The following is a 23,716-nucleotide window of genomic DNA, read 5'->3' on the forward strand; positions in this document are numbered from 1 at the left end:
ATTATATAAAATATATTATTATTTATTATAAATTTATATAAATAAATTCTTAATATTATAAATTTAAAATTTTTAAAAGCGAAAAAAATTTTTTCTATTGATTGCTAATATATATCTCAAATATAGTTCGTAATGATTTAACTCAGATGTCGCCACGTAATAGACATGAACATTTAGGGTATTCAAATCAGATTCTTTTGATATTGGTATAAATGCTCTGCTACGATCGTTAAATTATACAGGATAGAAAGGACCCGAATGTAAACTGTCAAAACTGTTTTTTGTGAATTCTCAAACTTACGAATTTCTAAATCAATACAGGGTAAGACAATATGACAGATAATATGACAGACGCTGAAAGCTTAAGGGAAGCAATCGCACAATATGAACAACAGGTATGAATTACAATTTCATCGATGTTTTACGAAGAAATAGTATAACCTTCTATATAAATTTTAAAATTAATTTTTATAATTTAATTTAAATATTTTTATAATTAATTTTTTAATTATAAAAATTCCTTTGATATCTGTTTTCTAAACATTTTTTAACCACATTAGTTAGCTCAAGTTCAAGCAACCTTATCCGTAACTACGCAAGAAGCGGATAGGGAAAATTTATTAAGTTTACAATCGGACATACAAGAACTCATTACTTTAACAAAAGAAAGTTTACAAGGTGTGGAAACATCCAGTGAAGATTTAGATGATGATGATGATGATGATGATGATGTCGACGGCGATGATATGGATGATCCATTGGCAAAAGAATATGCCTTGTTTAAGGTGACTTTTTCCAAATTTCATTTCATTTCATTTCAAAAAAGGAAAATGGGAAAAGGATACAAGGGACTCAAGAAAATAATCCTATATCATTTCTTTTGATGTAAATTCATTAGGCAGAACTGGAGAAAACTTCAAATGATTCTGAGAATAAAGAACAGGATAAACAAGATGATGGAGCTTCAAATAATATAGAAGTCAGTATGCAAGTATTCTATATGGCATAGAAATGACACAATTATACGGTGCAAGTTCATCTTGTAGGATGAGTTGAGGCAGCTTGAAGGCATGAAATGTAGAGCTCCCCATGGTAGCAGTTGGGGTGGCATTGGTTATCATAATGCTATGATATGCTCTGTTTATCAAAATGATAGGACAAAAATAAAAAATATGCAAGATATAAAGGTAATAGAAGAATTAGTTGTAATTAGATTTAATTAAATTAATACTAATTTGAATATTCTTTTAAAAAATAACAGGAAACTTTCTTTATTTACATTTATTACATAATTCTAAGGATTTAAATATAAATTATTATCTAGGTCAGAGTACTTTTTCTAAATCCAACACATAAAGAAATGCTTCCATGTCCATATTATTTGGATGGAAAATGTAAATTTTCTGATGAAGATTGCAGATTTTCGCATGGAGAATTAGTATCATTATCTAGCATACAAGAATATAGGTAAATAGATTTCTATTTAATAGTAAAAATACAAACAAAAATCAAAAACAAGATCTTTATTTATAGAGAGCCTGATTTTCAAAGTATAAAAATGGGTAGTAGAGTATTAGCAAAGCAAAAAAATCAGTTATGGCATAGATGCATTGTATTAAAAATGCCTGAAAAAGAAGGAGATGTTTTCAGAATTAAATTTGAAGCAAGTGGTAATATCACAGAAGTTTTTCTCCAAGATCTTTTACCACTTGGTATGTATTTTATTAACTAGTTATATATTCAAATTCAATTTTTTCATATTTATTTCATTTAATTATTTCATGTTATTATAGATGATACAGATTTGGAGATGTCAGATACATCTGATGATAGTGATGGTGAAAGTGATTCAACAGAATATTCTAAAGAAGAAGTTGTTCATAAATCTCTTTTGACAGTAGAAAGTAACACACCTTTAGGAAATTGGGAAAAATATACACGCGGTATAGGTAGCAAGTTAATGGCTCAAATGGGATATGTAGCAGGTACTGGACTTGGAAAACATTCAGATGGAAGAGTAGAACCAGTTGAAGCAACAGTATTACCAGCTGGTAAATCTTTAGGTATATATTATGATTTGTTTATTATTATATTGTTAAAAAATATGTATATATTATTTAATTAAAAACATTTATTTTTAGATCATTGTATGGAACTGCGAGAAAATGCTGGTGGAGATAAAAATTTATTTTCTGTAGAACGTAAAATGCGAAAACAACAACAAAAATTAGAACAACAAAGAGAAAAACAATATCAAAGAGAAAAAGAACGAGAAGAAAATAATATCTTTAATTTCATAAATGCAACTTTAGGTGATAAACGTATGTTTCATTTTTCTAAAAAAAATGTCCTATATTTTTTAGATTATATTTTAATTATTTTATTAAATTTTTAATAAAAATAATAATATAAATTTTTAATAATTCTTTCTATTTGCAGCTAAAAATGAAATACAAAAAAATATTTCAAAAGGTAAAAATAATCTCAAGACAGAATCCAATCGACAATTAAATGTAGCAAGTTTACAAATTGGGGAAACTATTTTAAGATTAGAAAGAGAATCGATGAAATTAAAAGAATCATTGACAAGACATGCAAAAGGAAGTGTTCATTATAACAACATTATAATGAAATATAATGAGAAACAAAAAGAACTTGTTAGTTTAAGAGCATCTGAAAAAAGTATTGCTGTTGAACAAGATCAACGAAAAAATAGAGCTAAATTATCAATATTTTGATGTATATATATATATGCAATTTTAATTTACTATAAGAAATTAGCTTATATATATTATCTATTAATATGTATAAAAAATATAAATAAATAAACCTTATAATATAACAATATTTATTTCGTTAATTTTATTTTTGTAATACATATAATTAATGATTTCAAATATTTATTATAGTATTATAGTAGTATTATATGATTTATATATAATTAAGATTTATAAGACAATATTCAATATGGCCACGTCTAATATCAAGTATAGTATTTTTAAAATTACAATATTATTATTCAGTTAGAATAATATTAATTATATTTTAATTTTTTTCAACTTATGAATGTATATTAAAATTGATATATTGTTGTTTATAGGATTGAAGATTGTGAAGTATGCGGTGAAAATAAAGCAAAATATACATGTCCAAAATGTGAGGTTAGGACTTGTTGTCTTCAATGTATAAATATTCATAAAAAAGAATTAGCATGTGATGGTATTCGAGATAGAACAAAATTTATACCATTAAAATCATTTACGGATTTAGATATTTTGAGCGGTAAGTTGAATTTTATAAATCATTTAAAAAATTTTTTAAATATTTATTATTTTATAGATTATAGGCTACTTGAAGAAGTAGGTAGAACAGTTGATCAATTGAAAAGAGATCCATTTAAAAAGTGTACACGTCGAATTAATTTACCAGTGGTTTGTTAAAATATTAATTTCTTTTATATATGTAATCATATGGAATCACATGGAAGATTTATGTTATAAATATTATCATTACAGCATCTGAATAAATTAAGAATAGCTGCAATCAAAAGGAATATTACTTTGCAGTTTATGCCACAACATTTTAGTAGGCATAAAAATAATACAACATATTTAAATTGGAAAAGTAATGAATTATATTGGAGAATAGAATGGATTTTCCCTCAAGCAGAATGTACAAAATGGATTACAGAAAGGTAAAATTCCTCTTCATATTTATATAATACACACGCACACACACACACACACACACACACACACTATAATTCATTATCATAATGAATATTACAATTATTACAGAGCTTTAGAATCTATAAGATTATCATCGCTTTTAGAAGAGATTTTATACCCTATTAAATCAGTAAAAAATAAAAGTGATATAGAGGAATTAAATCTAAGAATATCTTTAAATGAGAAATTACAATTTTATCAGGCAGCTGGATTATATGGAATAAAAGTTCTTTTAAAAGCAGAAAAAGTTGTAAAATCAAATTTAAAGTAAGTATATTTAATCTCTAATCTAATCTTTTAAATAAAATGAATTACTAAATTGTTAATGAAATAGGTTTTATGAATTGGACATCACACTTTCATTAAAGGAAAATTTAGAAAATAAAATTATAATTGAATTTCCAGTAATATATGTAATTTTGAAAGATCATTCATATATGTATGAAATAATAGATACAGGTATGTTTTTCATATATAATTATTATTGTCTTTTAAAATTATAATTTTTTTTATTTTATAATATATGAATTAATATTTTATATAGATGATGAAGATGAAAATATTTCAAAACATACTATTCATAATAATATATTAAAAAAAAATAAAGGAACATGCAATCAAACAAATATAAAAGAAAAAAATTCAACTGTAAATTATTTTTTTAATTCTGATTTTTCTGATTCTGAAGAAGAAAAACTAAATGATGATCAAAAAAATGAATGTTTATCAAATTTTAATATTCCCAATTATGATGAATTAATTAAAATGGGACAATAAAATATCTTTTTATTATACATTGTAAAATTTTATAGATAAATCGATTGTTTTTCTTTTTTAACTTGAATTAATATACAAATTCAATTTTTTTTATTATATAAATACAACATTTCAATTGATTAATACAACTGAATTATGTATAAATAGAATAATATTAATGAGTCATTGATTCCACATCCAAAAATGTAAATACATAAACATATATATTTAATATTTTCAAATTTCAGAGAATAATAAAATCACAGGAATAAATTTGTTTTATTTTACTGTTTTTTAAACAGTAAATTATTAAGAATTTTATAAATTATATAAAATCATATATATATGATTTTATCATTTTATCATATATATATGATAAAATATCAATCTTGAATATATTTTTTTGGCTTATAAATAAAATAAAAAAATAACATAATTTTTAATATAACAATAACAATGATTGTATATATTGTCTTATTTTTTATGGAATACTTAATATTATTTTTTACTAAATTAAACCAAATATAATGTATTAATTACATAAAGAACTGTTATATTTACTGCATGATAATATATGAAAGTCATATCTTGAACGATATCAATATCATTATATTCCTTGCGACTAGTATTTCTCTGAATACAATATATGTACATTGTTTTTAATTTTAAATAGACTTAACATTTAAATATATCATATGGAAAAGTAAATTCGCAGAAAAAAAAATATTTGCTACACCCAAAAAAAAAAAAAGAATATAGGGAATAATAATGATAAAAACCAGGTTTTAGATAATAATTAATATATCAAATAAATTGAAGAACTAAAGAATAAAAAAATATAACAGGAAGACTAAAAATGCAACAAGTCCAGCCACAGCCTTTACATACATAGACTTACTATTTAAGTAAGTTGCATCCTTTTTATATTTTTGTGATAACATGGACAAATTTTGTGTCTTTGTGTCTAGTTCTGCAAAATAAATAATAATTCAGTAAAAAAATTTTTAAGATTATTTTTGAGATTAAATTTATATATAAAATATATACATATGTTATATTATTACCTGAAAGAACTGTACCCCTCTGTAAAACATCATCTATATTTTGAACCATGATTCTCTGTACATCTTGTAGTTGGCTGTTGAGTGCATTCATATTTCTTCTTGACCTACCATCCAAAAAAACTTTCTTTGCTTTTTGAATATATGTATCTGAAAAAAAATTTTTTAAATATAGAACAAAAACTAAATTATAAAATATAAAATATAAAATAGAGAAAGGAAAGTGGTACATACTGAATTCAATAAAACTATAGGGCCTAGTAACTGAATTAACACGTCTACCATATAATGAATGAAATTCTTGTGCTATGTCTTCAAGATAACTATATGCAATCCGTTTACTATAATTCTTTTCACACAATACCAAATAGCATACATCATTTTCAATTAAATAACTGTAAATTAAAACAACTGATAATTTATTATTATATAATTTATAAATTGTAATATGAAGAAACTTACTGGAATAAATATGGACCTGTTTCTATAGTACATCTAGTTGGAGATTGAGGTCCTAATCTTCTAAATAACATTTTTGCTTGATTTTGATATTCCAAAATACTTCTTCCTGTCTAAAAAGAATTAAAAAATAATTAATAAATAAAAACGTTTTTACTTATTTAATAAACATATAATATTAATTAAAAATATTAATATTTAAATTTATATTTTATAATATTTTAAATGTTTTATAATATTTGAAAATATTATAAAAACAAATTTGAAAATAAACATATTAAACAAAAATCAATAATAATTTTTAATTGATTAAAAATCTTATAGTTGAATATTTTAATAAAAAATATTAATATATTATTTTAATCGATAATTTATAAGTAAATTACAATTATATAATTATATTTTAAAAAAATCATATAAAATGATTTGTTATATAAATAAATAAAAATCAAAAAATTTTTTAAATTCAATAGTAAATTGACGTTTCATCATAACAGATTTCTAACCTGTTCATCTTCTTGCATGGTTGCTGCTAATGGTAAACCATCTATTATCCTTGCAATCATTGTTAACAATACCATTTTAGCAGAGTTTAATTAATTTTTTCACCAAAAATGTAGAAAAAAATATTAAAATCTTTGTCAAATAATCAATTCTTCACCACCTGCAATCCATTTACGTAGAACTGGCCACGGTGTGACCGCTTCATTTAATATCCACGATCCACTCTCAGTACACCACGTCAGTCACTGTGGAACATTTTAAAGCTTCCATTGAATATATTATAACTATGTTTTTCATATCAATCGTTTTTATATTCTATGATTAATTTAATTAAAAATATTCGAAATAATATAATATTAACATTAATAATTTATATTAGAAATAAAAAATTGCAATAAAATGAACAAAAATAAATAAATAATTATAAGATTTATAACTATTTGTTTCATATCAGATAAATAATATCTTATTACGTTTTAATATTTTGAAATTTTTTTATAAATTTTTAAAAATCATTATTTTATCTTTATTAACAAGTTATTAATTAAATATTTTTGTATTTTATAAAATTATTTTAAATCATATTTTTATTTTATAAAATATTTTAAATTATATTACAATGCCATCTAACGAGATTTTATTGGAGATCTTTTTGACGTTTGAGATCAACGCGTCCGCGCTGTGCGCGTCTATGGTTCTGCTCGCGTGGAAAGTCAACGAGAAAAATTCGTGACGTGCTTAACCCACATCTTCCTTATAGTATTCATAAAATGTCTACATATTTGTGATTTTTTCATTTTGTTTCGTAAAAATTTGATTTACGTCGATAAACGATTGATTTTATTAAAGTAACGATTCGAATGTTTTGTGCGAAAAAATAATGCTTATTCTCGCGTATGGATACCAGTGCCAGACACGATAGTTAGGTGAGTGAACGTACGAGAGGTCCCTGAACGCTAAGTTGGATATCACAGCTGGTATTCCAACTTTCGACACGATGTTTTCAATTTTTCACCTTTTAGCTTTTTTTTTATCTATTAGTTATATTATTTGCATACAATAACTGCTCTCTCATGATTTTCGTTATATAATTATAGTAATTTTAAACTTTTAGTACAAAAGTTTTAAGGAATTTTGTTTTTCAAAATAAACTATTATTAGTATTGATGTAAAAATCTTAATTAATTTTTTTATTTAATTTTACTTTGCGAAATGTCATTTTTTTAATACCAAAATATTATTAAAACTATGAAAAATAAATATTTAATGACATGTATCTTCATGTATATTTTCTGTACTATGAGAACATATTTTTATATGTATTTTATTAATTTAAGAATACTTTTTAAAATTATATTTTGAATTTTTTTAAAAACATTCATANATCTTTTATTTATAATACAATGAATACTATATATAAATTATTTATTGTTTTATAGATTTTGTGTAAATAAGAAACAATCCTTACTATCATAAAGGCAATATGAGTGTAAGTAAAATTTAAAATGTAATATTATAAAAAAAATATTATAATATTATTAAAAAATCATAAAATGATTTCTACTTATTAACATCTTGTAAAATATATTTGTAGAATCCTTATAGAGCTAGACCATCTAGGTCTAGAGTAGATCATAGTTTAGGATATGGAGCTCATAATCAGACTGTATGGAATCCAATATCTAGAGTACCATCACAAGTATCATCAAATGATTCCATTCAACATCAACCATCTCTTCTGAATCAACCAAAACAATCAAATGATCCTTGGAATAATTCATGGAACTGGGATTTTGATAAACAAACAGATAATCAACAACAACAACAATCATCACAACAAGAACGACAACAGCATTATATACCTTCATATAATCAAGGACAGTTAATATCTAATTCTGTTCAGGACCATTATTATCAAAATGTTAATGGTAAAAAATCTGATTTGCTTAATCAGAATTCAATGCCAGATAGAAACACATCAGGAAATATTGCTAGTAGATCTCTAGTTCCTAATCATACAGATTCTTTTACACCTTATTCAAATTATAATCAATATCAACAGTATGCACCACCTCCTCGAACAAATTCTGTGAAATCTGGTTCTATGAATTTTGATCAGCTTCAATGGACAAGTGATCAGTCTCAAAATGTTTCATATTCACAACAAAAATCAAGTATACAAAATCAAAAACATCAAACAACACGTCCTGTTTTAGTTAGCAGCAATTATAATTGGATTAAACCTGATCAGACAAATTTAATACCTCCCCAAAATTGGCAAAATCAGAGTAATATATCAGGACATTGGCAAGATCAAAAAATGGATAAAGAAGCACAAAATTTTGATAATATAAGTAATCAATATACATCACAAATGCAACAAACAAGATCAATTCAACACCTTCCATCTTCTACAGACAATAAAGAACATTCTATAAATGATGCAAATGATGAAAATTGGTCCAATCAAATTAATATGTCATCTTCTCAATGGAATGCTCAAAATCAAGAATCTGCATTGTTAAATCAAAGTCAACAAATATCACAAAGTTATAATGCTAATGATGAATTCAATACTTGGTCACAAGCAACAAATACTGAAATTTCACAGTCAGAAATGAAATGGAAAGAAATGAATGATAATAATGCATCTCAATGGTTACAAGAACAGCAAGAAAATAATAATATAGTAGAAGAAAATGTTAAAAAAGAAATTACTGGTGTAGTTGCTACAAATGATCGACAACAAAATCATACAATACCACCTCATCATATTCAATCTAATACTACTTCAGCAACAGATCCAAATATAGAACTTAAAGAAGAAAGAAAGAAATCTATATCTTCATTAATTCCAAATTCTGTAAATTCTAAAGATTCTAATATACATATAAAAACAAATATTGCTAAATCACATTTTTCTGATTCCCGACTTAATATGTCTGCTACTCCTGAAACTGTATCAACTGTTGCAAGTTCTGAAAATATTTCTATTCAAGAGAATAATGATTTTAATTTAGCAAATGATTCAATAGAATGGGGTAAAAATAATTCAACAGAAGAGTTACCTACAAAATTAGAACAGTTAAGTCTTGGTAATAAATTAAATAAAAATTTAGAAAATCAAAATGATTCTAAAGAAATACAATCTATTACATGTGATGATGGATGGGGTCAAAATACGGCTTCTAATAATAATACTACATCTGATAATATATCTGGATTGCCTTTAGATTGTGCTACACTTAGTACAGAAAATATTCATTCTAATGATAATCAAAAAGTTATTAGTCAAGAACATTCAGTACTTAATGCATATCAAGTAACGAACATTAAACCTATAGATAATGTAACACAAAGTGGATATGATCAATGGTATAGTCAGGATACTTTACAGCATGTCTCAGAAAATACATGGTATTCAAAAGATAATGTTTGTTCATCTAAAGAATGGGGTATAGAACAAAATGTAGAAAACTATGAAAATATTCAACAGCCTTCAGAATTTGTAAATTTAGAAGTAGTTACGCCATCATTACAAGAACGCGATATATATGGTTCAAGAGATTCCATAAATAAGGAAACTTTAGATAATGATCCTAAACCAATTCTGAATTCTACCAAGGAGATACTTAATATGCGTGATTTTAGGCAAGAAATAAATAATATTGAAGTACCTTCCGCGCAACAATCTGCGCGATCCCATTCACTTCTTCAATCTGAGCAGGTATATAAAAATAACAAATTAATTTTTTTTATGAAATAAGAAAAATAAAACAAAATTTTTTACAGGTACCAGATAATTATGAATTTGCATCAAATGATAGAAATACTTTTTTGGAAACTGGAGAATTAACTGATTCTCATCAAGAACATGAACCAACTCCGCCGAGTCAAGATGATGAAAATGACGAAGTGCCTAATGACATTCCATTTTTACGCGAAGTACCAGGACAATCAAGCTCTATAGATCCTCGTAGAAATGACCCAACGGGTCAGGAACAATATATTCAATCCGGTCAAAGATTATCTGATCCAAGAAGAAATGATCCTTCTGGTCAAGAGCAAAGTCTTCAAATAAGAAACATATCTGAAAGATCAGAACGACGCGATGTTCCACCTGGACAAGAAAGAAATGTTCCTTTACTCTCACGAGCAGATTCTGATACGATGGAACGTCGAAATGATCCGTCTGGTAGAGAACGATCTCTACCTCCACAACAATCACGAAATGATCCATCTGGAGAAGAAAGATATCAGTCTCAATCACAAATTATGTTAGAACCAAGTGAAACCCGGGAAGTGCCTGGAAGAGGTAATGAATCTGAAGATCCTGTACAACAAACAGATGAAAATCTTAGACAAATACCGGGCGGTGCATTTCCAAATGAAGTTGCTCAATCTTCAGATGATAGAACTAATGGAAGAGTAGTTACAGGTTCTCAAGAAGTTCCTTCAATAAACTGTAAGAAAAAATTTTATATTTAATATTTTTAAATTTAATATTTTTATACTTATTAAATTTTTGTATCTGATTTTAGCTACGATACAAGATCAAACTAGTGATTCAAGAAATAAACGCGAGGAAGCTGTTGGTGCATCAATGCGCGAGAGTCAAGGAATTTCTAGTGCATCGAATCGTAGAGATTCCTATGAAGATGAAGATGATGAGGTTTCTGGAAATAGTAGAGATGATAGTAGAGAAAGACGACGTGATAGCAGTTCGGAACGTCGAAGATATGAATACGAACGAAAAAGTGCATAGTTAGTAGATAATTAATTTCTGATAAAAATTATAAAAGTTATTTGATAATGTAATATTTTATATCAATTTATTTGCAGTTATGATCGTGAACGAGAATATGATGATGATTATTATTATGATCGTCGTCGTGGAGGAGAAAATGATCGAACATATAATACACGCGATGAATTCGATCGTCGAGAAATTCCTTATCGAGAAGATGATCGTAAGCATCATAGTCGAGACGATCTTGATAGACATTCAAGAGAAGAAATAGATAGAAGAAACAGAGCTAAAGAAGATATAGATGATAGAGATATTAGAAGAAGATCAGATGATCGTAGAAAAGATAGAGTTGATGATGGGATGCGACGTAGAGAAATTAGAGACTATGATTTACGATATTCTAGAGATCGTGATTATCTTGATCGTGATAGAAGAAGAGACGATAGACGACCAAGACGATACGATGATTATGATATAAGAGATCCATATAGAAGAGAATATTATGATGATCCTTATAGTAGAGGGTAAATATTTTTTTGTATTATATATATATGCTTTATTAAGTTTATATATATATATATAATAAACTTAATACTTTAATATGTAATGTTTTATATATTTTATACATTTTTTTTTTTGCTTTTTTAGATCTAGACCATCCAGTAGATCCTCTTATAACGATAGAGATCGAGAATATTATATGCGAACAAGAGATCCTTATTACCCTTATAATGGCAAGTATATTTATTGTTAAATTAGTTAAATTTTTATTTTAGAAAATATTTTAAATTGTTTCGTATTATAGGATATGGTGTTCCTGGATATGATTATGGTGTTCATTATGCCAATAATTATTATGCATATATTGAAAATTTACGACGTACAAATCCTGCTCTCTATTCAGAATGGTATCATAAATATTACGCTAACCAACATCAGCAACAACACATTTCTCGTGGTGTTGGTAATTATCCAGAAGACAGAGCAAGTGTTCATTCTGGGCGTAGTTCTTGCGACGAAAGGTAAGCATTAAAAAAATTAAAACAGGGTTAAATCAGAAAACTTTAGTTCTATTTTCCTATAGATTTTATAATATTAATTATGTGTTAGATTTTTTACAAATTCAAGTGCATGCTTCTACTCGCCAAACAAAGCATTATATGTTCCGTATTTCGGATATCCTGAATGGACTAGGAGTCCGCAACGAAGACAGAATTCAAGTTATCAAAATTTAAATAGGTGAGACCGAGAGAATTCTCTCGGTTCGACACTTGTTCAAAATGTTGAAAATATCAATCTTCTATTGTTGAAAGTAATTTAGTTAATATATTTTCATGATGTATTTTAAAAAATTTTCTTTAGGTAGATGTTAGAATTCTTTACTATAGCTAGTATTTATTAAAAATTAAAATATTTATATATCTGTAAATCTTATTATGTAGAAACAAGCTAATTTTTTTTCTAATTGTAGTTGCCCTCGTTATATTATTATTAGTTTTTAATTTAATTATTTAATGATAAAAATCATATTTTCCAGAGCAACTGACAAACGAACTTTAGGCGATATGTCTATGCTTGAAGATTCGGCAGCTACATCTGCGCGCATGACACCAACTAAGTTTTCTATTTCACATGCATATGGTATGATTTCTAATTAAATATAATTTATTTAAGAAAATTCATTTTATAAAATTTTATAATTATATATTTTACATTTAGGATGTTTTTCTATTGGATCTTTGATACATGTATATCCAGCATATCCATCTGATGGTGAAAGAGCCAAAGTAGATATTTTTAAGTTGGAAAATCTACTTTCGCATGATCCTGTAGCACGTGATTTACGAGCTTATCCTGGTCCTTTAATTAAGCAAGTGTAATTCAGTATCTATTATCCTAAGCATGTGTATTATCATTAATTTTTGAAACATCTTTCATTTAGTTTTTTAATAATTTTTTTCATAAATTTTATTATATTGTAATATCATATATATATATTTTTTTAGGGGTGTTACTCATAAAAAAACTATTATCGAATATTGCGAGAATAAAATTAAAAAAGCAGCATCAAACGAAGAAATGGTCGATCGTGCCTCATATATACTTTTATATGAATTAATGATTATGTTGATTCAACAAAATGGAGTAAGATATATTCTTTTAAAATAAATTATATTATAATTATTACAATTTATTGTTAAAATAAAATAAAATAGTTATAAATTATTAGTTATATATATTTATATCTATATGTTTTTTTAGAATGTTGTTGGTGTTGATATAGCAGCATTATTACTCAGAAACAAAGATGCATATCCTTACGATATGAATAAACAAAAATTACAAGATTCAGGAAGAAGAGAATCAGTAATATCTCAAAGATCAGGAATATCAATTGGAGATAGTATTCAAGGTAATCAAGATAGTGTAATAGCATCTGAAAAAATCGAAAATAAGACACGAAAAAGCATTGAACAGATAACAGACGAGTTTAGAAACACATTGCTTTATGGATTAGTTCAAGAAGCACTAGGTAAATATAAATTTATAATTTTTATATTATTCAATGAATGAATTTAGATATTTAGATGTTATAAATTTTATTACATTTAATATGCAGAATATGCAATGAATGAAGGTCTTTGGGGACATGCACTCTTCTTAGCTAGCAAATTGGATAAACGTACACATGCATCTGTAATGACACGTTTTGCTAATAGTTTACCATTTCACGATCCATTACAAACTTTATATCAACTTCATTCTGGTCGTGTACCAGCTGTTGTTACTGGTATATCAGATCCACGGTGGGATGATTGGAGACCTCATTTAGCTATGATTATATCGAATACATCTGCTAATCCAGAAATTAATCGTCGCTCAATTACAACTCTTGGAGATACACTTTCTACGCGAGGAGATATTTATGCAGCTCATTTTTGTTATATACTTGCACAAGTTGATTTTGGTACTTATGGAGCAAGTAATGTAAAGCTTGTATTAATTGGTGCAAACCATCATAAACCCTATAATGCATTTTTCACAACGGAAGCTATTATGCTTACGGAAATATATGAATATGCTAGAAACCTCAGTGAACCAGGTTTTACATTAATAGATCTTCAAACCTTTAAATTTGACTTGGCAATAAAAATGGTAGATCATGGATTAATAGAAAAAGCTTTACTGTACATAGAACAAATTGCAGTAAATATTTTTAATGAACCATCAAAGTACAAAAAATCATTTATTAATGCAGTTTACAATTTAGGAGACAGGATTAGATATCATGATCCAGTATATAAAGAGTCTGTTGATGAAACTACAACTTTAACTTGGTTCAATAATTTATCTGAAATTGTTGGTAAATGCCATGTAAGTTTAAAAATATAAATTTTAATATTATAATATTTTAATAATATAGAAATATTAAAAAAAAAGAAATATTATTTTATTACAGATGGGAGAAATTATCGAGAATGAAATTTATACTTCTCAAACAAAACAAGAATCATATAACAATATACAAAATCAAGAAGTCCATGAGATAAAGCAACAACAACAATGGAATACGATTCAATCTGAATACAGAGAAGGTCCAACATCAATGATGGAAGTAACCACGACTGATACACAATCAGAATGGCAACCATTATCTCTACCATCAAATATACCAGACACATATGATCAAAGTATGCAATATACAAAAAATAATGAAGAATCTTATCAGCAACCACAACAACAAGAATATTGGAATCAAGACTCTTATTATCAAAATAATTATGGAAGAAACGATAGTACTATTTCAAATTGGCAACAGTCAACTCATTCATCATATCCTCCTGAACAAGGTGATATTGATGATTCTCAACAACAGGAAAAATGGAACTATGAGGTAAATCTATTGTTCCAATTTATAATATGATATATATGATTCATATATATGATTTTAAATATTATATTCATTTGTTTTTTATTTCATATATATTTTAAATATTTTATGTTTGACTTTTTTATAGAATAACATCTTGTGTAAAATTTTGTGACAAATCATATATATATAGAAATAATATTTTTTTACCTTTTTTTTTTAACGCTTACACACGGATAGACGGAAAGAGAAGAAAAAACATCTACTCTTGAAGTAAGTAATTATATGCTTACTGTGGATAGTAAACTCGATCCTGAATGGTTATTGGATGACACCAATATTAGTTCATTACGACGACGCAAAGTATTAACAAATTCAAATCGATGCGTCACTTCTCATTCTTCTGATTCGAGTATTAATATTTCTACGAATATATCATCAACTTCTAATCCTTTTAGATCAATAAATTTCGATGAAAATTTTATGAAATCGCGAAAAATAATAACATATCCAAAAGTAACAACAACTTATCCAAAAATTTTATCAAATAGTACAATATATTTGAAAGATATAAACAGAAAAAAGAAATTAGATTATAGATATGTGAAACCACCTTCTTCACAATCACCCATATTTCTAAAATGTAAAGTTAAAAAAAAAATGAAAAATAATGAAAATAAAAATTCTGACAATGTAGATGAAAATAGTTTAACTTTATCAGCAACTACTGATTTAGATATTCAATTTAGCAAAGTAAATTTTGAATCCTTTTCTAGATTTGATTTAAATTTAGGAAGCAAAACATCTATAGTTTCTGAAAATATGAGTCAATCATTAACACAATATTGTAATTTCGAAGATAAAAAAGTTATGAGAATAGCTCCACATATTCGAAGGAAAGATGTTATTTGCGATACAGTAGATGCATGGTCTTATTCAAATTTTTCACAGAATTCCACTGAATTATATCGATATAAACCACTTATTTTTGGTGGAACATATCCAATAGATTTACCAGTTAAACTTACAAATGATCTTTGTTTAATGGAATTAAAAAATGTTCCTATGGAAAAGTCTATTACTAAAACTTATGATATTGATGTTCCCACAAATTGTGAGTAGAGGATATTAGGTTTTTCAATTTTAAAACTTTAATGTTATTATACATGTGTAGTTGTATCTATAAAAATTAATTTTGTAATTCAATTCTTCTGTTTATGAAATAAATAAATAATATTTTATGTTATTAAAAAGCATGAATAAATATACAGATTTTTGATAACTTATAAATAATTTGATTAATAGACATGCTTATAAAATTTGTTTTTGTTTTAGATGTCATTTATGTACATAAATTTGTTAATATTAAATATATAATAAAATTTCTCATGTTATTCATTTTTCTGAATTTTTAAGAAATGCGCCTCTTTCTTCGCCTTTTCGTTTTAAATTTTATTTTATATTAATTATAAATTATGAATGCAAGCAAAGTTATTTACTATTTACTGTGGTAGTAAAATATTTTTTTGAAAAAAATTATTTAAAAAGAATATTAAATGTATTATAAATAAAATAAATAAGAATAAATATTTTCACTATTGCAGTAAACAGTGATTAACTTTGCTGGAACAACTTTGCGATGATGAATTGTATATTTTATTTCAGTCATCGCAACCGGCAATTTCAATGACACCGTCAACGAGAAAACAATATGATCCCTTAGAAGAACTGGATGCACTCGAGACTCCAAAACCAGCTTTGAAATCTGCAGCTTCGGTTAAGAAAACTTCAGAAAAATCAGCTGAAAAGAAATCATCTAATAGTGGAAGTTCTTGGTTCGGTGGTCTATTTAGTAAATTGGCTCCAAAACCAAGAAATCAGATGATATTACCAGATGACAATAATCCAACGGTAAATTTTTAAAACATGTTATATATCTTATATTATTATTTAAAAATTACGATAGATATTTTATGTTTTTCTGTCGCTTAAGGGCTTATTACGCGAGTTCTTATGGTAAATATGACGACTTTAATGATGGAAGAGAAAAAGGCCAGTATAATTCAATGTTCGGTTATTCAATTAACATCTTTTTTAACGAATTATTGATATATTCTGGCTTAACATTCCAACTTTTGTTTCTAACAAAATTAAACAGTAAAATTACTCGAGCCCTATAGTTTATATTTATTTTTAACACAAATTAAATTTGTATTATTTTTTTTATAGTTAATAATAAAGAAAATTTAATTATTTATATTTTATTTTATTTCTAATAGATTGTTTGGGATCCTGTTGCTAAAAAATGGATGAACAAAGACGAAGATGGAGACAATAGTTCGACTACAGTAGCTCCTCCTCCAAAAGCTTCCGACATGGGATTTAGAACACCTGTTCCCTCGGAACAAATTTCATCTCAACCATCACAATCATCTCAATCATCTCAACCACCTTTACAAACTGATGAATCCACTGTGAATAAATTTAAATTACCTAGAGGTAGAAGTATGCGTGCCAATTATATAGATGTAATGAATCCAAGTGGTTCAAAAAATAGTGGAGCACCTTCAAGTATACCAACTCCAGTAACATCCCCAATGGTACCTATGGCAACTTCGTCACCTCAGTTATTTATTCCCGCTCCAGGTAAATTTTTAATAAATTTTAAGAATCCTTATGTCTTTTTTGATTAATTGCATTAACATTTCTTTTATAGTTAATGATCCAAGTGCTCCTGTAGACTTCTTAACTCCAACAGCAACGTCAGTCATACCTACAAATGCTTCTGAAAATGTATCTCAAGGGGTAAGTTTTTTTTTTATTACAAATAATTTTTGTAAACATTTCTATGCACATACAATTGTTTCTCATTGTCACAAACATGTATACAACATTAACAATACAGTTTCATATTTATATTTACAATTTCATTATATTCAAAAATCATTATACACTCCTTTATTATCTTTATGTTATGGCTGCAGTATGCTGGTATGCAGCTTCATTATACCCTTAAACCTGTTTCTGGAACTGTAATGTTAAAATATTACCTTTTTTTGCAAAATTCCCTTATAGTTATATATATTTGTAATAATGATTTGTACGTACCGTAATTTTTCCCTAGTTCTGTGTATTGTCTATTTATCTAATATCTAATTTTTTAAAATTAAATTATATTTTTATATGTGCAATACTAAAAGTATATAAAAATTATACATATTTTTAGTTATTTGAATTATTCTATGTTAAATGATATAAATTTATGAAATAGATCTTCTTTTTTTAAAAACCAAGTATTAAAAAATTCAATTTATTATTTTGTTCCTACATAACTGAAAATCATATATGCTTTTTGTGTTATAATATTCATTATATTAAGTAGATTTTCCAAGATCATAATAGATATTCTCTTTGTTGCAAATCTATGTTTAATCTACCTTTCTTTTTATGTTTTCTTTGCAAGCAGTCGGGGAGGCAGAATGATGTAGCCAAATAATAATTGTTGCTGATAGTAAGAACTATTTTATTAATTTTACACATTGTTGTTTACTATTTTGTACATGCATGGGTTTGTAATGTTTATAGCATGAATGATAATGCATATATTGTATATGTATTCAACAAATTCTAATTATTTGAACAGTAGAACAACATTACACTTGAACAAAGTGAATTACAATAAGGATAAAAATGATACTAAGGTAGAAAACAGTAAAAGCTACTTTTTAATAATTGCTTGTCTATCATCTTCTTTTATTTTTTATCAATATTATTAAATTATTTTTTAGGATCTTTTTCTTTTGCATGTATACAATTTTTTGATAATAATATATTAAAAAAAATGATTTAAATTCACAAACTAACATATGGTACAAGGCACTAAAATAATGCACTATTGTATATACATTATAATTTTCAGCATGATTTATATTTTTGTATTTAAAAGGAATATTTATCATAAAGAATCATCATATTTTTATGACAATATTAGAGATTTGCAATACCAACTATTTATATTTTTGATATTATATAATTTTCTGTATTACAATCACTTTGTGGAACAATATGTATGTTTTGTGATAAAGAAAGTCGGTATTGCATCCTCACAAACTTTTATAACTATAGCAATAGAATGAGTATTTGGTTAGTGAGAAAAGATTGTTGTGTTTATTATATGGCACACAGTTCTCTCGATGGAGCTCAACCAGCTCGTTATCGCGAGAGGTGCAGAGCTACACTATGAGGGATCCGCGTTTCCTCCCACAAAACAAGGTAATCCAGTGGCATTAGACATTTCATATTCTAAAGGTGATATCATTTAAATATATAAATACTCAACAATACATTAAAAATTCTATTTATTATAATATCATATTTTATAATAAATTTGTAATTGTAGATTATATTTTATTTGATTATTTTTGTAAATGAAATGATTTCTGATGTGAGTAATTTTTTTCAGTTTCTGAATAAATTTTTAATAATTCTTACAATTATTAACTTATATTTTTTTTATATAATATACAAAACTAATTAAAATATATTCTACATTTGCAATAGAGTTAAAATAAAATTTCTTTTGATATTCCACAATCATATAGCTTTTGCATTTACATCAAGCTTAAACTTATTATGTTAAGCACTTCTCAAATTTATATAGCAAAAGTAAGGGAGAGCTTGGTGATGGATGTATTTATGGTATTGGTCTTATAATGTATGCATTACATGTTGAAGCTTATATTTTATGCTTTGTATCACAATCAATAAATTTCAAACTATTAATTTGAATATTAAAGAAATAGAATTAATAATTTTAATTGAATTACAAAACATTATATATTATATATCTTTTTTTTCTTTAAAACATATAACAATATTGTAATTTTTGCTATAATTTTTAATTTTGTTGTAGGTAAAGTTATACAAGAATAAGTATAATAATTTTATAAATAATTGTGAGATTGATAATATTTTGTATATAATTTAAATCTATTGTATTATATTTTTCAATAAAAATGATAATCTTTAGGGACCAATGATGTACAACCCAAGCGACATGAAGAATCGTTCAGCGAAAAACTTACATCAGAGCGGGTATCCTCCACGATAAAATTCACAATCTTGAACAACATATGTTGATGAGTAACCAGAAGATTTTTTTATTCTATCAAGATCACACATTATTTAGATGAATCGAAATTTTCATAACTTAAACAGGCAAATATACCTCAAATTACGTAAGTGAATAGATGCATTATAAGTTTAGTCAAGTATACGTGAATTTCCTATGTTTCGATTTTACAAAAATTAGTTTCATTTTTCTAGAAATAAGATTTCTAGAGAATATATATGTATATATGTATTCTAAGCGTATAATTGCTTTTAAATAGTACCGTAAACATTTGGAATATTACAATTTACAATAGAAAAATGTTTAACAAATCGTTAATATTAATAGGATTTATTTTTTGGATTTCTTCAGCTTTTATTTTGGAGAATACATGCTCCACATGTTACTGAATTTCATTAAATATACACAGGGTACTTGTTTTCTAAAAATTTTTTTTTAATGGAATGTTCTTTGATTTAATTCGTGCGAATCGTAGATACTTTTATCTTTCAATATATATACATAAATAATGCTTTTCAACGATGTAAATTACTAAACGGAGAAATATGTATTACTGGCATTGAAGATAATGGATGAAACGTTTCAATCGCGGTCTTTTGATATGAATTGATTGAATAAGATAAAATGGAGAATTCTAATAATAAAAAAATTAATGTGTGTTATGTGATTATGTTGAGTAAGATCGCGAATAAGAAGAATGTTAAGTTTGCGCTCGTAACAGGATTCAGATTTAAGTTTTACGTGAATGCTTTTCCGGAAATATTTTGCATGTTATAATGTTAATTATAGCGAGAATAATGTTGACCGTATCGTATACATTATGAAAAAATTCGTTACAAATAATCTAATAACATAATAATATACGGTCATATCTGATTTTATACACTGGCGAAGAACAGTTGCATAAAAAATGAAGCAGATATCAATAATGTAAGAAATGTTAGAAATCTGAAAATTTTATGAATCCTATTGTTAGGCGATATATCATGCAAATATTGTTATTAATCATCAGACTAGTATATCATACCAACGTTATATCAATAAGAAGCGTAACTGCCATTTATCTATTTGAATTTGGGATAATTGGTAAAAATGCCAATATTTATGTCAAATTTTTACTTTCTTTCGTAATCATTCTATATATTTCGTCTAAAAATATTTTCTCCAATATTGTTTCTATCAATTAATTGGGTGCCTAGTATTTTATAAATATATATTTCCTTTACAAATATTCTTCTTTTTGCAATATGTTTTATATTTTACGTTTTATGTTCATTGTTATAAATGAAACTACACGTTTCGAATTTTGCCTTTTCTTATTATACAGTATAACAATATTTATCACTTAAAAAAAATAATTGCAAGTTGCATTATTATTCTTCAACTTGCTTATGCTTGTAGATATATGTTGATCGTAGCGTCTATACGAACCATAAGCTTTTTCTCTTTAAGGAAAATGCATAGTTCGTTTTTCCCTCAAGAACGTTGGTGCTGTCAGAATGTTTCAATCTCTAATTATCAAATTGTATGCCATAAAAAGTTTAATATGCTCAAGTGGAAGAGAAAATATTTTGCAAACGAGTAAATACGCTTCTATATAAAGATGTTATTTCGCGTTTTTCTTTTTACGAGCGTAATACGATTATTCCGAAAGTCTATGTTCCTCTCGGTGATCGCTTTTGATGATACATATTCCATATTATATTTTTCACTATATTACCGAGGGAAATTCTTAGATATGAGCCAAGAAATACTGGAAAATATGGCAACTTGATGAACGAAGAATAACATTCATGCAATGTACAAACGTAGAATAAGCCTTATAGATTGGTTTTTCATTATTTATCGTCCAGCGTTTTGTGATAAAAAATGATCGAAAGCAAGAAGACAGTAGCGGATATAATTAAACGAATATATTCAAAATATGTATAACACGTATCCGTTCGCGAAGAAAGAAAAGGAAAAGACTTTATTCTGTTAGTGTCCGTAATTTCCATAAAGCGAACAGTCTTCAAATTGTTCGAAGGAAAATAATTCTATTATATTTGTGTGAAATAATGTTCTTTTCCGCCATTAATCACAATTGGAGTAAAGCTGGTTTTGTCGAGTCTTGTAAAATATATTAGATTATCTGATTTTATATTCATGACAAGTATACTCTCAAGCATATATATTATGCATAAATTGTAGCATATTATTATTGAATCGCATCTTTGTGTATGTTACATGTATATACGTATATATAGATATATTGAAATTTATGATTTGTAAATATATAAGCATAAGTCCCTTCGAAAAATATAACAAATTCGCATATTGATACATACTTTAAATAGAACTATTTGTCAAATTATCTTTTTTATGTAGATGCCATTAAACAAAATTGAAGAAATTCATGATTATATTCTAGTTTAAAAGGCAATATCAAAATCAGAATAATTCTTTTTGTGAAAAATGGCATTAAGGTACAAAATATGTGTTGTGGTTATATTATTGTTAAAAAAGTATTTTTTATTCAAATTTAATCTTGAATTGTTTTTAACTATCTTGATTTCGTTGAGCAGGTTTATCTATTTTTGTTATGATCATTACAATACATTTTGCGAAAATAATAAGACTTTAATACTACATTTATCTAAATTTAATTAATCTTAAGATTTTAAATAATATTTAAATTTAATTGATCTTAAAATTTCAAATAATATCTAAATTTGATTGATCTTAATTTATTTATCGTAAGTTTCAGTAATGATGTTTTATTCATAGATTATCAATAGGTGATGATTAAAAATTGATTTTTTATTTCATTATTTAATTCGATCTGCTCAAATGCTCCCTACGTAATATACTCGCAGTAAAGTAAAAGTCAAAATAAAATTTTAACATAAAAACGTTAAAGTTGAACAGAAGTATTAAATGAATTGTGCGTAATGTATGTATAGAATGGTTTATAAATGATGCGATTCTGGCTTAATGTAACATATTATAATATATCTTTAATTCACTTTACAATTCGATGTATGTTTATGGGAAATACGGATAATGAAAAATGTATACTGTATATTATTATTACTATTATCTCTATTATTATTGCTATTATAATAAAGAATAATACAACTTATGAATCTTAATCTTTTGAAAATTTTTTTTTCTTATCGTAAAATATATATTTATTTTCATTAAAATTATTTTATTTTTCAATTTTTATTATTTTTTTTCTATATAATTTTTATTAAGCCTATACATTTGCACGTTTTTTGAAATTTTTTTTCTCATTAATACTATATTTTTAACAACATCAATTAGGTTAGAATTGGATTGCATATTAAATAGTAGTAAAATATAGATAAATATATACATAGTTACTATATGTATAGCTATTTATTTTAATATAACTTAATTTTTTAATTTAGTTTTTTTAACTAACTTTTATAAATTTATAATGTTTATAAAATA

At 25.6% G+C, this 23,716-nt stretch overlaps 4 protein-coding genes across 11 annotated transcripts; 3 read left to right on the forward strand and 1 right to left on the reverse strand.

The window, feature by feature from the left end:
- Window positions 1–242: 242 nt before the first annotated feature.
- On the forward strand, window positions 243–2,830 carry LOC122716374 (zinc finger CCCH-type with G patch domain-containing protein). The gene is made up of 9 exons (XM_043939391.1): window positions 243–395; window positions 561–785; window positions 899–979; window positions 1,047–1,187; window positions 1,325–1,467; window positions 1,534–1,712; window positions 1,794–2,063; window positions 2,142–2,321; window positions 2,440–2,830. The coding sequence occupies exons 1-9, from the start codon at window positions 333–335 to the stop codon at window positions 2,736–2,738; spliced, it is 1,581 nt and encodes a 526-aa protein (XP_043795326.1). The 5' UTR covers window positions 243–332; the 3' UTR covers window positions 2,739–2,830.
- A 137-nt stretch (window positions 2,831–2,967) lies between these two features.
- On the forward strand, window positions 2,968–4,487 carry LOC122716391 (box C/D snoRNA protein 1; the record flags this gene model as incomplete). Its single annotated transcript, XM_043939413.1, has 7 exons — window positions 2,968–2,987; window positions 3,101–3,282; window positions 3,340–3,431; window positions 3,516–3,694; window positions 3,798–3,995; window positions 4,063–4,187; window positions 4,273–4,487. Coding segments are annotated over exons 1-7 (1,011 nt in total), but the record flags the coding sequence as incomplete, so codon positions are not given.
- Window positions 4,488–4,915: 428 nt separating this feature from the next.
- LOC122716459 (vesicle-trafficking protein SEC22b-B) lies at window positions 4,916–6,725 on the reverse strand. Of its 2 annotated transcripts, none has more exons than XM_043939553.1 (5): window positions 6,511–6,725; window positions 6,008–6,117; window positions 5,780–5,940; window positions 5,549–5,695; window positions 4,916–5,454 (listed from the first exon to the last, which is right to left on the reverse strand). In XM_043939553.1, exons 1-5 carry the CDS (start codon window positions 6,583–6,585, stop codon window positions 5,306–5,308), a joined length of 642 nt encoding a protein of 213 aa, XP_043795488.1. In that variant the 5' UTR covers window positions 6,586–6,725; the 3' UTR covers window positions 4,916–5,305. The 2 variants fall into 2 exon arrangements, with proteins under 2 accessions (XP_043795488.1, XP_043795489.1); XM_043939554.1 differs by having other exon boundaries at window positions 6,008–6,113; window positions 6,511–6,641.
- A 495-nt stretch (window positions 6,726–7,220) lies between these two features.
- Window positions 7,221–23,385, forward strand: LOC122716458. 7 transcript variants are annotated; one of them, XR_006347027.1, is made up of 22 exons: window positions 7,221–7,434; window positions 7,948–7,997; window positions 8,103–10,235; window positions 10,301–10,973; window positions 11,050–11,272; window positions 11,351–11,782; window positions 11,907–11,992; window positions 12,064–12,280; window positions 12,369–12,497; window positions 12,796–12,899; window positions 12,978–13,128; window positions 13,265–13,403; window positions 13,521–13,791; window positions 13,879–14,633; window positions 14,719–15,153; window positions 15,370–15,402; window positions 16,795–17,040; window positions 17,409–17,775; window positions 17,846–17,934; window positions 18,596–18,640; window positions 19,315–19,401; window positions 20,159–20,186. XR_006347027.1 is itself a non-coding variant. In XM_043939550.1 (21 exons), exons 2-20 carry the CDS (start codon window positions 7,992–7,994, stop codon window positions 18,623–18,625), a joined length of 6,519 nt encoding a protein of 2,172 aa, XP_043795485.1. In that variant the 5' UTR covers window positions 7,221–7,434; window positions 7,948–7,991; the 3' UTR covers window positions 18,626–18,640; window positions 20,159–23,385. The 7 variants fall into 7 exon arrangements, 6 of the variants coding, with proteins under 6 accessions (XP_043795485.1, XP_043795480.1, XP_043795483.1 ...); XM_043939550.1 differs by lacking the exon at window positions 19,315–19,401 and having other exon boundaries at window positions 20,159–23,385; XM_043939545.1 differs by lacking the exon at window positions 18,596–18,640 and having other exon boundaries at window positions 20,159–23,385.
- Window positions 23,386–23,716: the final 331 nt, after the last annotated feature.

Source organism: Apis laboriosa, unplaced genomic scaffold (assembly GCF_014066325.1).
Source record: "Apis laboriosa isolate Shangri-la unplaced genomic scaffold, ASM1406632v1 scaffold45_cov149, whole genome shotgun sequence".
In the NCBI taxonomy this organism is placed as follows: Eukaryota; Metazoa; Arthropoda; class Insecta; order Hymenoptera; family Apidae; genus Apis; species Apis laboriosa.

Excerpts from the sequence above, each read along its gene's own strand:
- LOC122716374 (XM_043939391.1), top strand. The coding sequence starts at position 333 with ATGACAGATAATATGACAGACGCTGAAAGCTTAAGGGAAGCAATCGCA. Across the intron at positions 396-560 it reads TCGCACAATATGAACAACAG|TTAGCTCAAGTTCAAGCAAC; the intron begins GTATGAATTACA and ends TAACCACATTAG. Across the intron at positions 2,322-2,439 it reads TGCAACTTTAGGTGATAAAC|CTAAAAATGAAATACAAAAA; the intron begins GTATGTTTCATT and ends TTCTATTTGCAG.
- LOC122716459 (XM_043939553.1), bottom strand. The coding sequence starts at position 6,585 with ATGGTATTGTTAACAATGATTGCAAGGATAATAGATGGTTTACCATTA. Across the intron at positions 5,941-6,007 it reads ACAGGTCCATATTTATTCCA|TTATTTAATTGAAAATGATG; the intron begins GTAAGTTTCTTC and ends TTTAATTTACAG. Across the intron at positions 5,696-5,779 it reads CTATAGTTTTATTGAATTCA|ATACATATATTCAAAAAGCA; the intron begins GTATGTACCACT and ends ATTTTTTTTCAG.
- LOC122716458 (XM_043939545.1), top strand. Across the intron at positions 13,129-13,264 it reads TATCCTGGTCCTTTAATTAA|GGGTGTTACTCATAAAAAAA; the intron begins GCAAGTGTAATT and ends ATATTTTTTTAG. Across the intron at positions 17,041-17,408 it reads CAGATGACAATAATCCAACG|ATTGTTTGGGATCCTGTTGC; the intron begins GTAAATTTTTAA and ends TATTTCTAATAG.